General features: G+C 39.1%; 1 protein-coding gene across 1 annotated transcript in view; it reads right to left on the bottom strand.

Annotated features, from left to right (window-relative positions):
• PHLPP1 (PH domain and leucine rich repeat protein phosphatase 1) overlaps positions 1-15,751 on the bottom strand; it is a 213,796-nt gene that overhangs the window by 54,349 nt on the left and 143,696 nt on the right. Inside the window, exons 5-6 of the mRNA XM_060119450.1 lie at positions 4,962-5,108; positions 4,117-4,347 (exon numbers count right to left, since the gene is read on the bottom strand). Of these exons, the coding sequence (XP_059975433.1) occupies positions 4,117-4,347; positions 4,962-5,108 (378 nt within the window). The remainder of the gene's footprint in view (positions 1-4,116; positions 4,348-4,961; positions 5,109-15,751) is intronic.

The following is a 15,751-nucleotide window of genomic DNA, read 5'->3' as shown; positions in this document are numbered from 1 at the left end:
AAATAATACAACTACTTAGGGTGACGTTTTAAAGAGGCAAAATGTGGTAAAAATTTTCTTCCAATAATCTCCTCAGTTAACACAGGCATTTTATTTATTTCATCAGTACTCACTGAGCATTTACTATGTGTTGATTGGCAGTATGAAAATGTTCTAGTTCCAGTTTGCTGCTCAACACTTTGCATATGTGACCTTGAGCAAGTCACCAAAGTCTCCGTTAAGTCTAATTCTAACCTGTAAAATGGGGATGACACCTTCCTTGTCCTACAAGGCAGTTGAGAAAATCAAATGAATGTGCTGATGCTTTGCGGACAAGGAAAAGCCATGGTGATGATGATGATGACGATAACCTATGGCTTTGTATCAATAAGAGATGAATAAAGTAAGGTGCTTGTCAACAGATGGAGTAATTTAGTGAGGAAAACCAGATATGCTTTAAAATACGAAGTATAAAGATACAAGTATGTGATAAACGTCATAAATGATGTAAAATACAGAGAATGGTCAAAAAAGATGCTATGCGAGAGGAGCCATCTCATCTGAACCCCAAGGGCAGGCGGAATTCAACAGATGTAAATGGGAGAAGAAAGGCGTCCATGAGGAGTTGCTGAACGGCCTTCGGACTGAAGAGAAGAGCACAAGGTGAGTTTCATGCAGGGGTGTCGGGGTCCCTCAGGAGTGCAGGCTATGTGAGAGGAGTGAGAACATGGCCACAAAGGTGGGCTAGTCAATTAATACTTATCAAGTACTGTGCCTACTAAGCGCTAACACTGGGGACTCAAGGATACATAAATAAGAGCAGTGCTCCTCAAGTTATCTCGGGTGAAGGACCTGTTTTCTAAACTTCTAATCCACCACAGACTGATGTGTAGTCATATGCACATAACAGGACACAGCTCACCACACAAGCAGCTCACCACTGCAAGTTCGCCAACACCTAAACTAGTCTACTCCCTCTACAATGAGTCTGCTGATATGAGTCTACTCGGATATTGTGGCAATGTCAAGTCACTGTGTGTTTCTAAGATATTAAGTCTCAATTTCTACACGTATCTCATTGTAGAAAAGTAGCAAATAGTAGGTTTGCTAGCACGGGCTGGAGGACCACACTTGGAGCAGCTCTGAGCTAGCGCCTCATCCTCAAGGGATTCACAGGCTAGTGGGTTGGAACCAGATGTGAGAGCTTGAATATCCTGAACTAGAGAAGTGAAGGCTCTGAGCAGGGCTGTGCTGGCTTGAGAGGCTGTACAATGGCAGCAGATAGCTCAGCTAGGGGACAATGGCAGCAGTGAGAAGGCAAAGGAAGGGACAAGGAGTCAAACTAGTGCGCGAGAACTGATGAGATCGGGTAGCAGACCAGAAAACAGGGTCAAAAGTTCTGTGTCTGGAGAACCAATGAAGCAGTGTTGCTATCAGCAAAATTAGGAACCCAGGGGAAAGAACTGGTTGAATAGAAAGAAATTAAACTCTGTTTCACATGTAATTTGGGTGAGTGTGTCAATAGGAGAAAGCAAGGTGAAATTATCCTGCTGGCAGCTGAAGTGGAATTAATCCCAAGAAGAGAAATAAGAGTTAGAGAAAAATTGAGGAATATTTACCATGGAGATGAAAGGTAAATGATGAAGTGCTGTGAGTATAGGCAACCAACCATCAAGGCACAAAACAGAAAGAGAGGTGATTGAGGAGAAAGACGTAACATCCACATTTTGGACAGAGAAGAGGAGAAATTATTAATGATGCCATAGAAGAAATAATATCAGACTCAAAAACGTGAATACGAGAAAAAGAATAAGATTAAAAGAAAAATGACTACTTTTAATCTGATGTAATATTTCCATCTGAAGGAATAAAAATTCAATCAATAAAATTAGCCCTCTGCTCACAAAAACTAAGTGAAACTCCCCTTAAACATTCCACTAGCTTCAGTTTAAAATATTAAGGCAGAATTATAAGCAAATCTGACCAGACTTGTGCCCCCTCAGCTCAGTGGTCTGAAGGGAAGAACTTACCGACTCATGATCATTCAACATTTACATGTACAAAAGTCTATTCTGGTATTTAAATATCCTGTAACTAATCTCATCTAAAAAAAGCCCAATTAGAACTAGAAATCTGAAGAATTTACAGAGCTCTTAATAAGAAGTTACTTCCAAACATATTAGATTGATCTCGTTTGTAAGCTAATTCAGATCAAGAAAAATGATGCTTTCTTACCCATACCAGGTAACTTATAAATCCCCTCATGCTTGCTACCTGAGGTCAAAACGACCATCCTTATACCTCTGGGTGGCTGAATTTAAAAGGGGCTCAGGACTTCCCTGGTGGCGCAGTGGTTGAGAGTCCGCCTGCCGATGCAGGGGACGCGGGTTCGTGCCCCGGTTCGGAAAGATCCCACGTGCCACGGAGCGGCTGGGCCCGTGAGCCATGGCCGCTGAGCCTGTGTGTCCGGAGCCTGTGCTCCGCAACGGGAGAGGCCGCAACAGTGACAGGCCCGCGTACCGCAAAATAAATAAATAAATAAATAAATAAAAAGGGCTCAAATTCTTGAATATGAAGGTGTTCTAAACCCAAGTGACTCAGAGGCAAATAACGTTAACAACTTAGAAAGAAAGTTAACAAGACAAAGTGTTCAGTTCCCTATCCTGTCACACTCCAAAAAGTTCTCAAAGTCAGATAAATTATTACCATTTGAACTCCCTGAACTAAGAATTCTAGGTCTGCAAATTGCTAACACTTCTCCAGGTACGACAGGCTTGATTCCTTTAGTCAGAGGAAAGGTAAAGCAAGTCAACTCTTTGTGGGACTGGAAAGAATGGGTTCCCCGGGGCCAAACCGTAAGAATGGAGATGAAAGGGGAGCAAAAGGTGATGCTGCTTTATACTGATGAACAGGCCTGAGTGAGGGTCTGGGGTTATCACCAGAGAGGAAAGCGGGTAGTAAAACAAGGAAAGAACCATCAAACAAAGAGGTGAAAAGATGCCAAGACTGAAGCTGAGCAGGGTTCATGAGTACGAGACCTCAGCAGGTAATAATAATATGTAACATCTGCTGGGAGAGTGAGGCATTTACTCCATTCCTTCCAAAACTCTATGAATTAGATTGTTATTAACTGTAATCTAGAGATGAGAACACAGCTGCACAGAGACATTAAATATCTCGCCCAAGATTTAATGTGGTCATCACTCCCTGGTTAATGGGAAAGTTAGTTTGGCTGAAAAAGTACCAAATTGGGCAAGTTAATATTAAGGCCTAAACCTAATATGTTGCTTTGCAGGAACTCAAGCCCAATGACAGGCTCTTGTTTTTCCTTAAGAAAAGAGAAATTTAGAATGGCTTCCTCCTTGTGTATTGGTTCTTTGTGCATTAGAAAGTAAAACTGAAGTTTACATACGAAGGGATGATTACTGGGCATCTGTGATGAAGCAAGGACTGTGTTAGTGTTTCAGCTGGAGTTTAGTGTGATCAGATTCAAAATGCAGGTTCCCTTGTTCTTGCAAGGGGTGAGAGTGGAGGTTCTGGCCAAACTTGGGCCTACCCAGAGATTATGAGTTTTACATTTTTGTAAAGAACCGTAAACTAAGGGCAGACCCATCTGGATAGAGAGAGAGAGGAAATTAAAATAAGTAAATTAAATAAGTAATAAATTTAATTTAATGAATATATTATATTAAGGAAGCCAAGGAAGGGAAAAAAAATTAAGGAGAGATGCTCAATGGTGTCAACTGCCTCAAGCCACAGAAAAGTAGGAATAAGAGAGAAAAATATCCACTTGGCTCTTGATACGGTTTTCATTCACCATAAATAGCTCTCTCTGACTCGATGGGCCTACTGATTCACGCTCATTAAAACTGGTCTCAAACTTGCAAAACCAACTAAGACCTTCAAGATATGTGGTCACTCATCAGTGAGAAAAACATTTTTTAACAAGTTTCAGGCACGAGCAGACCCTACTACTAATCATTATACTTCCCTCTGGGCAAAAATAGCAAAGCGGGCCCGTATTGCAACTAACCAGCCTGCTTGCCTCGACAGAAGAATGCCACCGAAAGGGCTATAACCTACCCCCCAAATATAAGCCAACCACTCAAATGCAATATATTTCTTTAAAATGGTTACCTTAGATCCACATGCTTAATGTGAGGCATTTTTCTTAAAGCCTGTAGCCTAAGAGTCTCCATACAGTTTCCAGACATACAAAGCTTATCCACAGCAGTCAATTTCTCCAATACCTCTGGAATGTCAGTGAATTCATTGAAAGAAAGACCAAGATAACTAAGCTGATGCATGTTCTCCAACTCAGCAGGAAGGGTCTGGAGAAAGTTTCCATCCAACAAAAATGTCTGTAAGCTATTAAAGAAAACATAAGAATTAGAAAGAGAATGTATAAATTTTACATCTTTATTATTAACATACGAGTTCCATAAGTATAGATCATATTACCAGAAAAAGAAAATATACTATCCTTTGCAAAATGCTAAGGACAGGGCCTGAGGCAATAATACACCAGAGAGAAATGATCAGAGATAAACATCTTAATCTTTTACTGAAAACGAAAATTATGACCAATTTTCCCAACTTGGATAGGCATAAATGAGAACAAGACAAGCTGACTGCAGTGTGAATCAGCCCAAATACGCATCTTTCATTGTTATTCTAAAAAATTAACTTCTAGGTCTTAGAGTTCAACATAACTCAGGAAGTGAGAAAGTAACCCCTCCTCCCATATTTAGACACAGTCACCTGTAGGGGTCTTCGTTCTAAACAAGGATATTTTAATTTTTTACAAGATTCCGAAAGAAGCTAACAACTGAACTCTACACAAGAGCATGATCTCTTGATTTGGGACCAAGAGACCAACATATGACAACATAACAAGTTAACTAATCTCATGTGCTGCGACCCTGATGCAGCTTTCTGGGGGTTTCTGAGAGAGACTTTGCAGCAGGGTTTGAAGTACATACTTGTGCATATCTCCGACGGCTGCCGGGACTGCTCGGAGGGCGTTGCAGGACACATTCAGCTCGGCCAGGGTTGGAATATTGCAGACTGCTAATGGGAAGTCCCCTAAATGATTATTGGAAAGGTTAAGACTCTTCAACTTGCTGAACCTGTTATAATAAAAGGAAAGAAAAGACAAATGTCACAGATGCATAACATCACATGATTTTGGCATAGCCTTAGAGATAATCTAGTCCAACTCTAATTCCGCTGAGCAGAAAAAGGAGCCCTGAGAGGGTAAGCGAGCAGCAGAGCTGGAGTGCACATCTTCAGACTCTGAGGCCAGCGTTTTACCTAAAATATAAAGGTTCTATTTAAGAACAAACGTCACTCTAAAATAAGGTTGAATATTTGAGGCGGTGAGTTTGCTGGAGTGAGTTTTTTAGCTTCACCTTGGCTAGCTTAATTAACACCCGTGTGAATGACAACAGAGGGGAAGGAAAAGAACACCTATGTAGCTCTTTAGGATTTCTGTCACCCCAGACGAGTCAAAAACTTTTCTGTTTCCCTTCTCTCCAATCCAAACCTGAAATAACAAAAACTTCACAATTAATCAAAACTACACTCTCTCTAAGGGTACCAGTTTTGCAGTTCCAAACTGAAGAACCAACGACCATTCCTCAGTCTCGATCCTGCTAACCACACACCCTTCCACGAAGAGCTCTTCTAAGGACATCTCACTCTAAGGACACTTTCCTCACCTAGCCTCTTCCTAGCTCCCTCCAACCTTTCCTCCTTTTCTTCTTTTTTCTTCATCTCACTCTCAGGACACTTTCCTCACCTAGCCTCTTCCTAGCTCCCTCCAACCTTCCCTCCTTTTCTTCCTTTTTCTTCCCCGTCTCCTCTTTCCTACCCCACAGTTAGGTACTCCTCACAGATGGGCTCTTTGTTTCTTCTCTCTTTACATGTCTCCCTTGGAAAGTATCTTACTACCCTGTGGACAACTCTCTCTCACCCTATCACACACCATCTCCTCTCTGTTGACCCACCCTACAACATTTCCAGTCCCAAACTGAACATACCATCTTTATCCCAGACCTGCACTTCCTCCTGCTCTATTTTTGTTAATGGCTCTTTCATTTTCTCAGTTGTCCAAGCAATTAAAGCAATTCAAGAAGTCACCTCTAAGTCTGAGGGCACTTCTCTGTGTACTCTCACATTTGGCCCATTGCCAACCTCTACAACGTTTTCTATTTCAGATGAGAATCAGATTAGTTATTGCATTATGCTAATTATTTTATAAACTGGCCAAGCCTAAATACTAGGCAATGTGTACTATGTCTAGAACAGACACATCTTAAAAATAAACCCAATTCAATCCAATCAGCATTTTAAAGAAACTGTCATGAGACCTCTTTATTGAATTTTATAATAAAAAATGTAAAGCTTTGTTCTAAATGGCTATATAAATTTTATTCTAAATAGAAAGCTGACAGTGTACCTATTTGATAGATTGATAGCTATTTTCTTGACAGAGTAATTTTATTTTATTTATTTATTTTTGGTGGGGGTGAAATTGAAAAGGATAGTTTTATTGCTTTGCCAGGCAAAGGGAGCCACAGAGGGCTAATGCTTTCAAAACTGAGTGTCCCGACCTGCAGAGGGTAGTGAGGAGTTTTATAGTAATGGTTCAAAGAGGAGGGTGTGGTCAGCTCATGGACCTTCTTCTGATTGGTTGGTGGTGAGGTAAGTGGGAGTCAGCATCATCAACCTTCTGGTTCCAGCCAGTCTGGGGTCTGCCTGTTGTGGCAGCATAGAGTTAACTTCTCCCACCTGGCGGGGGTTTCAGCATCTGGTTGCAGGACTTAATGAAGCCCAGGTTCTTGATGTCTCATCGCAGAAACAATTCAGTGAGAGACAAAGTTGATAGGTAAGAAGTGGATTTATTTCGAGAGCAACACACTCCACAGACAGAGTGTGGGCCATCTCAGAAAGCGAGAGCGGCCGACAGAGTAATTTTAAAGTAAAAAACAAAACAAAACTTAAGAATTACTGCTAAACGTGAATAATCATTTAAAAATTTGTTTTGTATTTTATGATTTGATTCATTAGTCCTACTTAAAACAAAGAATGTTTATCCTCTGTTCTGATTATCTATGATCTATCTAACACACAAGCTAGAATTAGAGGGTCTATTATTCCTAGCCCAGGGGTTCTCAAAGCATGGTTGGGGGACCGTGGAAGAGGTCCTTGAGATCCTTTCTGGAGATTCTCAAGGTCAAAACTATTTTCAGAACAATGCTAAGATGTCATTTGACAAAAGTCATTTGACTTTTGCCACTCTCATTTTCTCCCAAATGTCCAGTGGAGATTTCCAGATGGTACATGTCTTTGTGATAGCACACCTGATTAGAAACAGAAGGAGACTTGAGAATCCAACTATCTTCTACTTAAGCCAGGTGTTAAAAGAGTTGCAACAATATAAAATAATAACATTCTTCTCCCTATTTTTTCTTGTTATAGAAGTTAGTTATTTTTCATAAAAAATATATATGTTAACAAGAATGGGGTTTGTTATTTTTCTAAATGAATTACTATATATGAAAATATTTCTCAGTTTAAATTTCTAACACAGTAAATATCAATAGTTTAATCCACAGAAATAAAAGCTGCTTAGGGTCCCCAGTCTTTGAGACAGTAAAACAGTCTTGAAATAGGGTTGCCAGATAGAATACAGGACATCCAGTTAAATTTGTATTTCAGATAAACAACAAATAATTGTTTAGTATAAGTATGTTTCAAATGTTGCATGAGACATACTTATGCTAAAAAATATATATTCTTTTTTTTCTGAAATTCAAATTTAACTATATGCTTATTTTTCTTCTAATTCTGGAAACTCTATCCTGAAATAGATAAAACTGCTGTTCTAGTCCAAACAAAAACAGTACCCTACCTTCTAGATTTGTATGCTCATTTGGTAGAACTGGCCACAGTTTTAAAATATGCATGCAATTAAACTGAACTTTTTAAAAAAAAGTTCCTCTAGGAAGGAAAAAGACCCGAGACATTATCCAAAACAATACAGCACAAAGTGGAGAACAGAAGGATTACAATTCCAGTAATTACTCAAGATGGAAAGTGGAAGCATGGGCTTTTGCAAAAGTATTTGTCAATAACAGGGGGATAAAAGGTATATTCATCTAGGCAAACAAATTTATTAGGACCATACTATTCCTGAGAAGAAAGGCAAGCAGCAGTGAGTTGAATGAGCAAAAGGTGACAAACTTGAATGGAAGAGAAAAAAAACTAGTTAAGTACAGGCCGAGTGCCCCTGCAGAACAAGGAGTTTGGGCTCCCTTGGCCTAGAGCTGTACTGTTTGGTACAAATACCACGAGACCCAAGTGGCTCCCGAGCATCTGAAATGGGGCCAGTCAAAACTGACGTGTTCTCTAATTATAAAATACACACTGGATTTCAAAGACTTAGTACAAAAAAGAATGTAAACTCTATTAATAATTTTTTAGGACTGATAATTTTGATACGTTGAATTAAATAAACTATATTATTAACATTAATTTCACCTGTTTCTTCTTCCTTTTCCTCAATGTGGCTACCAGAAAATTTAAGGTTACTTATGTGGCTCACATTATATTTCCATTAGAGAAGCATTCTCTCCATACTAACAGTAAGCAGGATCCTGGAATTCCTTTACCCAAATGACGCCTTATCTGTTTTCAGTGCTTGTGTAGGCCTCTTCCCTGGGCCCATCCGCCCCTGAGTATGTGCACCCATAGGCCCTAGGAGCGGACAGAGGTTGGACACATGGGCTGTGTGTCCGGCAGGATGAGGGATAGAGTCGGAGATGGAAAAAAGATGAGATTTGGGCCACTGAGCCAGTTCCCCCCCATGCAGCCATATCCAGTGCAGAATCCCAAGGGGTCTGAGGAGTATATAGATAGAATTCAATAAATTTGAATCTAGAGGTCATCAGAAAAGTATATTTGTGAAGGTAGGAGGCGAGAATGTATTTTATTTAACAGTTTGATAGCTTAATTATAAATTAAATATTTAGATATGTGGGCTGGGGCCTCCATTTATACTCTTGCCCTAGACCTATACATTTTAAGGGATGATTCTGATTTATAAGTGTCCTAAGTTTCTCTCGTTCCCTCTCTACCTCCTTCGTAGCCTGCCCTGCACAGCCCATCCCCCAAATTCTTCCCAGAAAAGAACACGATGTTCAGTAGACTTGTTTAGCAAACAAAGCATGGATTGTTTCTGAGAACTCAAGTTCTTGATCAGAACACAGTAAAACTCATCTGTTTTGGAAACTCTAACCCTTAGCCTTCTTAGAGGTCCACTTTTTCTTTATTTATGTAGAAAGCAGTCAGATTATAGGCATTTGCCAATTCAAAAACCCCTTCTTAGAAAAATAAAAGTCCACCTAGAATCCACTTCCCTCTGGTCTTCAAATGGGTGAAACAGATACCTGAAGGCAATTTTTAAGTTAAGAGAGAGATAAGAGATCAAAGTAGGGAGTGGGTGACCTTTCCTCCCTTTACCTTCATTTTAAAAGAATGCAGAGGAGAGAGCAAGGTGACAGTACACTGTTACGGAAGAAAAGACCAGAAATCTCTATGTCTCCTACAAAATTAAAGACTTTTAGCTCTGTCATGCTAACAGGTGAGACAGATAAGTTATCAAATGTGCACAGGCCCTGATTCTAAAATAAAACTTGGCTGGCTTTGGAAAAAAATGCATATTTGGTGAAATATTTTAAATAATTTTATTTTTGAAACTAATATTACAGTTCTTAAACCTTAAAATTAAATCCTTGAAATGAAGTTACATTATATTCAATCAGGCTGCAGATATCCCCTCATAGCTGTTCAATATAGGAAGTAGAGGATGATCAGAGCATCACAAAATTTAAGACTAATAAAAATTATTTTAATGACGATTGTAATAATTACAGTTATGAGTTTATCAATAACAAGAAAGGATTCTTTTTGGTACTGTAGAAACTAAAAGGACAAGAAACTGTGTGGTTTGTTTTTTAAAAACATCTGTTTTACGTACACACACACACACACACACACACACACACACAGTGCCAAGGCTAAAGAAAGCTACTTAAAGTAGATATACCTTCCTTATTTCTCAGGGCTATCAAAAGTGAGAACAGACGGGGCCTTTCATTTCCCAAGCTCATAGACAAAGAAACTAGGCTCAGAGAAATGGTGTGACTATCACAAACAACTTGAATCTACTGCCTTTCAACATCAGTACTACTTCTCATCTCTCCCGCCCTTCTTTTATTACATCTTATTAAAGAGTTAAATGTAAATAGATATCACTTACTAACAATTCTAAGTCACAGGTCAAAGAACGGCCTCAGAGTAGTGTGTGGAAAGCACTCCTTTTTCACCCTCATTTCCCTCTATAGAGGGTGGCATTATCGGCCCTGGAGGATAATGAATATTTTGAACACTATGTACATTTACCTTCAAACAAATTCAGGCACAGCCCATGCTCCCAAACTACCCAACAACCTGAAAAGACTGACTTCACTTTCCAGAGCAAGCAAAATGCTTTAAGGAAAGAGATATTAACTTATGTTCATTTGTTGTATACAGAGCTCAGAGTAGGGAAAAGAAATCAAGTTAACATTCATCCAGTCTAACAGAGTAATCTTAGTTCTCAAAATGAAGTTACATGGCACAGTATCACATTTAGCAAATGGCTTCTCTTTATTTTCTAAGGAGCACTTGCTCCCAATGATTTTATTTTGCAGTATTTATGGGTGCCCAATGCCATCCACATAAGATATCACAGTTGAGAAAAACAAACACACAAATGCTGTCAATTTTCATATACCGCCCTGTCCTGGGCTTGTTTTATTATGATCACTGATGTGCTTAATCTTTTCTCCTTTCTCAGAATTTATCCATTCAATCTATCCACACTCAAAAATTTATGTACAAGGTTCTTTCTGCTTCTGAGTTAAAGGTAAGGGCTACATAGCCTGCATATATTTAGGAAATAAAACCAAATAAATATAGCATGATAACTGTTTGGAGACATAATACTAATTAGCTTTAGATCCATCTAAATCTTTAGTAATTTTCCTTCCAGGAACTAAGGGTACAGTACTAGGAAAACTTGACTGTAAAATAAAATGACAGTATGGTAGAAGTAGTTCTATTTTTAAACATATTCTAAATGTGCTTAAAACGAGTGTCACACACTACACTCATGAAGCGGAAACCACATTTGTCTTACTCAACGAGTCAAAGAAAAATCAATATTACTTTCTGGAGTTATTATTCCCCACAAGTGGGTCAGTTAAAAAAAGACTCCCTGGGTGACTGGATTTCCGTATCATAGAAACAGTCTAAGTTTAACTTGTTTTCTTCCTGTGGGGGGACAGGCTAATACACGTTGGAAATTATTAGGCTTCGGTACTTAGTAATGAAGGCCCTGCTTGAGGACTGAAGCTGTAAGCCTAGCTCCAGGCTTAGCCCTCTGCCTTCCATTAATTATTAATTACGAAAAGCAGGTTCCCTCATGGTCTGGAGAGCTGCACCTTAGTGGAGAGGTGCCAACTCTCAGGGCTCTGTAATACAAACTGTATTTGCTTTTAAGAGAAAAACTGCTTTTATTTGGTGACCAAATTAATACATGCTCTTTTTAACAAGTCAAACTCTAGAAGCATGTAAACAAAATGTTAACAGTCTCCTACTTCCTTCCAAATCTCATCCTCCTGAGATAACCAGTGTCTAGAGTCTGGTATACATCCTTCCAAAGCTTTTCTTCCTTGTAAAACACATACACGCGTAAGTGGGTGATAACCTCCCTCCCTCTTCTGTGAGTGGGACTGTACCACACACTTCTCTTCTACAACTTGTTTTCTCATCTAATACAAACAAATCATCTTTCTGCGTCAGTATGTTAACATCTAACTCACTCTTTTGACAGTTGCATAATACACAGAGTACAAATGTGCCACCAATTTATTCCATCCCTCTGCTGATCGACACGGAATGCTTCCAGTCTTTTGCTGATAGAAATAATTCAGCCTATTTGTCTGTGTATCAATTGATTTTATTTTGCAGTATTTATGGGTGCCCAATGCCACCCACATTTTTGAAACCCAACAAGCTCTAAAAATTAGAAATTTTTCTTTGATTCATGTGGTGCCAAAAATGATCTAAACTAATGTGAATATTCATCTGATCCCTTTAGAAATATAAACGTGTTTGCTTATGGAGTGCTGTCCCAAACCTTGAGAGAGGTGTTATACAATATACAGTATATGCACCATATTATCTTTAATAACCTGAAAATCTCTGAAATCTGAAACTTTACAAATGGCCTCAAGAGTTTTGGATAAGGGATTGTGAACCTGTATTTCTAAAAATATAACTGTGGGTCTAAGAGTTTGTACAATTAAAAATTTTTTTAACCTTTCTTATATTTTATACAACGTTTAAAGGTTACTTTCCATTTACAGTTATTACAGAAGATTGGCTATATTCCCCATGTTGTACAATACATCCTTGACCCTATCTTACACCCAACAGTTTGTATCTCCCACCCCTATATATATTTTTTAATCCATATGGCAGAATTACCAAAAAGTTGTAGAAATTCACACTCCCAATCGGTCACACAGGAGAGGGTTTCTTTCCCTTTCTTACCTTCGCTACCACTTAATGTTAGCATCCTTTGCATTATTGCTAATCTGATGGGCAAAAAGTTGTATCAGGTCATTTCAATTGCTATTTCTCAATGAAGTTTATCTTGTTGTGAAGTTCATCTTCTTTTAAATACACAGTCATGTTCCTTGCCCATTTTTCCCCTGGGTGGTTCACCTTCTACTTATCAATTTGTAGGAGCTCCCTGAAAACTACGTGCCTCTTGGTGTCGTATGATGCATGTGTGTCACAGGACGCTCCAGCTTATGGTTTCATTTTTCCCGCCTTGCTAATGCTGACTTTAGCCACACACTAATTTTAATTTTTATTTGCTCAAATGTGGCCATTTTTTCCTGTATGGAGTCTATGTTTTTCACCTTGCTTGAGAAGGTCCTCTTACCCTAACCCAAAGTGGCACAAATGTTCTCCTGTATTTCCTTCTAATATTTATATATTTTATTTTTCACATTTAGACCTTTATTTCACCTGACATTTATTTTATGTTAGGTGGAGGTCTAACAATTTTTTTCTGGTAGCTAATTATGCCAATATCATTCATTAAATAAACCATCCATTTCAATTTCCATTCAGTTTAGATAAATTTCATAGAATAGGGGAAGAGAGAACAAAAAGAGAAGCTTAGTGCCATTCCAGTAAAACAGACGAAGAAAAAGGCTTGGGTGAAAACAAGCTGCATTTACTTTTTCTTTCTCTTTTCTTTTTTTCCAAGAGAATTTATAAAATCAAGTGCCTGTATTTTTGTTCTTCCTAAGAGCCCACTTTGTGGTTCTGAGTCAGCAAAATGCTTTAATAAAATTATCAGTTTGATAGAGTAGCTCTTCTCTTTTATCTTCAGAAGGACAAATCTTGGGAAGGGTATTAAAGTACATTTAAAAAATGTGTACTGAATGCACTTTCTCTCAAGAAACATTAGTTATGTCAATGAATGAAAGACATCAGTCAGCAACTTCCTGATTCATCTTCCATGCACTCCTCAAATCCCAATTCCTTTAGTATGGAACTTTACTGGCTTATGAACTTAGTCCCTACACCATGTTTTAATATTTTTGCCCCCAATCCAGGAATGATATAGGGCAACCTGAACATGCTCTAACTGTTATGTAAGAAAGCCAAATAATCTGCAGAACAGTTAAGAGGCTCTCTCTCCTGGATGCAGGAGAAAAGAAAGGATACCTTTTACCCCATGTTCTTCTTGAACTTGTCTGCAGCTGTGGTGGCATGAGACACATTTGAATCTCTGGGCCTGCTTCAGAACTGCTGGGAACACCTACGCCTCAGAAAGCGTGACTCATCTCCTCTTAGCTCTCACACTGCTCTCCCCAGACTGTACTGTGCTGAAATTGAACTCTCAGCGGTGACTTCTCCATTTCTTGGTGCGGCACTTTTTTCCTGTTGTCCCTTTACCACTTCTGAAATGAATCCACGTGAACTTATATATGCCATTCTGTTCCAAGGCTCAAGTGGCCCACTGGCCTTGTTCCCAGCTAGCACCTGCCAGGGGCTTCTAGGAGGTTCAGTGCACCCAAATGCTAATGCAGCACACAGCCAGCTTCTCAATACTTGAGCAAAATAAACAGAAACCACCCCATCTTCGTCCTAATCACCATAAATGACTGTCAGTATAATCAAAACAAGCATATCACCTTCTCATAGGACTAGAAAACAAAAATAAACACATGTATATTTTACTTGGATAAAATTTAAAATTTACAGCCACAAAAGAATTTGAGTAGCATTTTCCTAAGAACTGCTGCAGATGTGAAAAAGCAGAAAAAGTATACCAAAGCTACAATTCATAAACATAATTTTTCCAAAATAATAATCAAGGAAATAGAGAACACTCAGTGCTGGTAATAATTACAATGGACATGTTGCTGGAAGGGCAAATTAAAGCATCCCCTAAAGAGAGAAATGTTTACTTTAATCCTCCCTTTTAAAATAGTTCAAACAAGAGGCACTTATGGGTTACTTACTTTGTGCCAGATCCTAGACACAGTTAACCCTATGGATACAACAGCCAACAAGACAGAGCTCCTGCCCACAGCAAGGGAGGGGTGGGGGGGGCATGCAAGGGCAGGCTCCCATGAATCAAGTAATTCCATTATACAGAAAACCACTCCAAATCACAGGACGGTAACCATGCGTTAAGAGCAGTCACTAGATCTACAGGAACTGGGCACTAACTAAATTCACGAAAACAGTAAGTCCTCAGTGGCATAAATCAGTCACTTCCTGATTCTTTTATAAATTGGCAACATAACAATCAAAAAAACAAAGAAGAAATATGTTATGTTACAGTTAAACATCTCTTATGAAATAGTTTCTCACTTTATCCATGACTACATGTTTTCATTTTCTCACCAACAGATCTGCCCATAGTTAGCCAATTTAATTGAGATACTATTCAAGAGATGTTTAATATTAACCTCCACACTAGTAGGACAAATAACAAAATATAAAAAGAACATTTCTGTAACAGGCAGAAAACGGATGCTATTTCCACTTCTCAAAGCAGAGAAGACCCACACAGTATACTTCGATAAAATCACAGTTGAGTCATACAAGGATATGTAAAAATGAAAATCAGGTAATGTCTCTATCAAGGATATTAGATTACCAAAGGAGAAGGTGAACATAAGCTAAAGCTGGAAAGAATAATCATGTCACGAAAACATGCTCAGACATGGAAAGCTTAAGCTCACATCACAAACAGACCAGGCATATCTGATAGTTAAATAGAAAAAATAAAAAATCCAATACCCAAAGTTTACTAGGTATAATAAAAGTCCAGGGCTTCCCTGGTGGCGCAGTGGTTGAGAGTCTGCCTGCCAATGCAGGGGACACGGGTTCGTGCCCCAGTCCGGGAAGATCCCACATGCCGCGGAGCAACTAGGCCCGTGAGCCACAACTACTGAGCCTGCGCGTCTGGAGCCTGTGCTCCGCTACAAGAGAGGCCGCGACAGTGAGAGGCCCGCGCGCCGCGATGAAGAGTGGCCCCCGCTTGCCACAACTAGAGAAAGCCCTGGCACAGAAACGAAGACCCAACACAGCCAAAATTAAATTTAAAAAAAAGTTCAATCCTAGGACTGAA

The sequence above is a fragment of the Mesoplodon densirostris genome, chromosome 15, assembly GCF_025265405.1.
Source record: "Mesoplodon densirostris isolate mMesDen1 chromosome 15, mMesDen1 primary haplotype, whole genome shotgun sequence".
NCBI classification, from domain to species: domain Eukaryota; kingdom Metazoa; phylum Chordata; class Mammalia; order Artiodactyla; family Ziphiidae; genus Mesoplodon; species Mesoplodon densirostris.
Note: the sequence above shows the minus strand (reverse complement) of the source record. Positions and strands in the feature narration are given on the sequence as shown.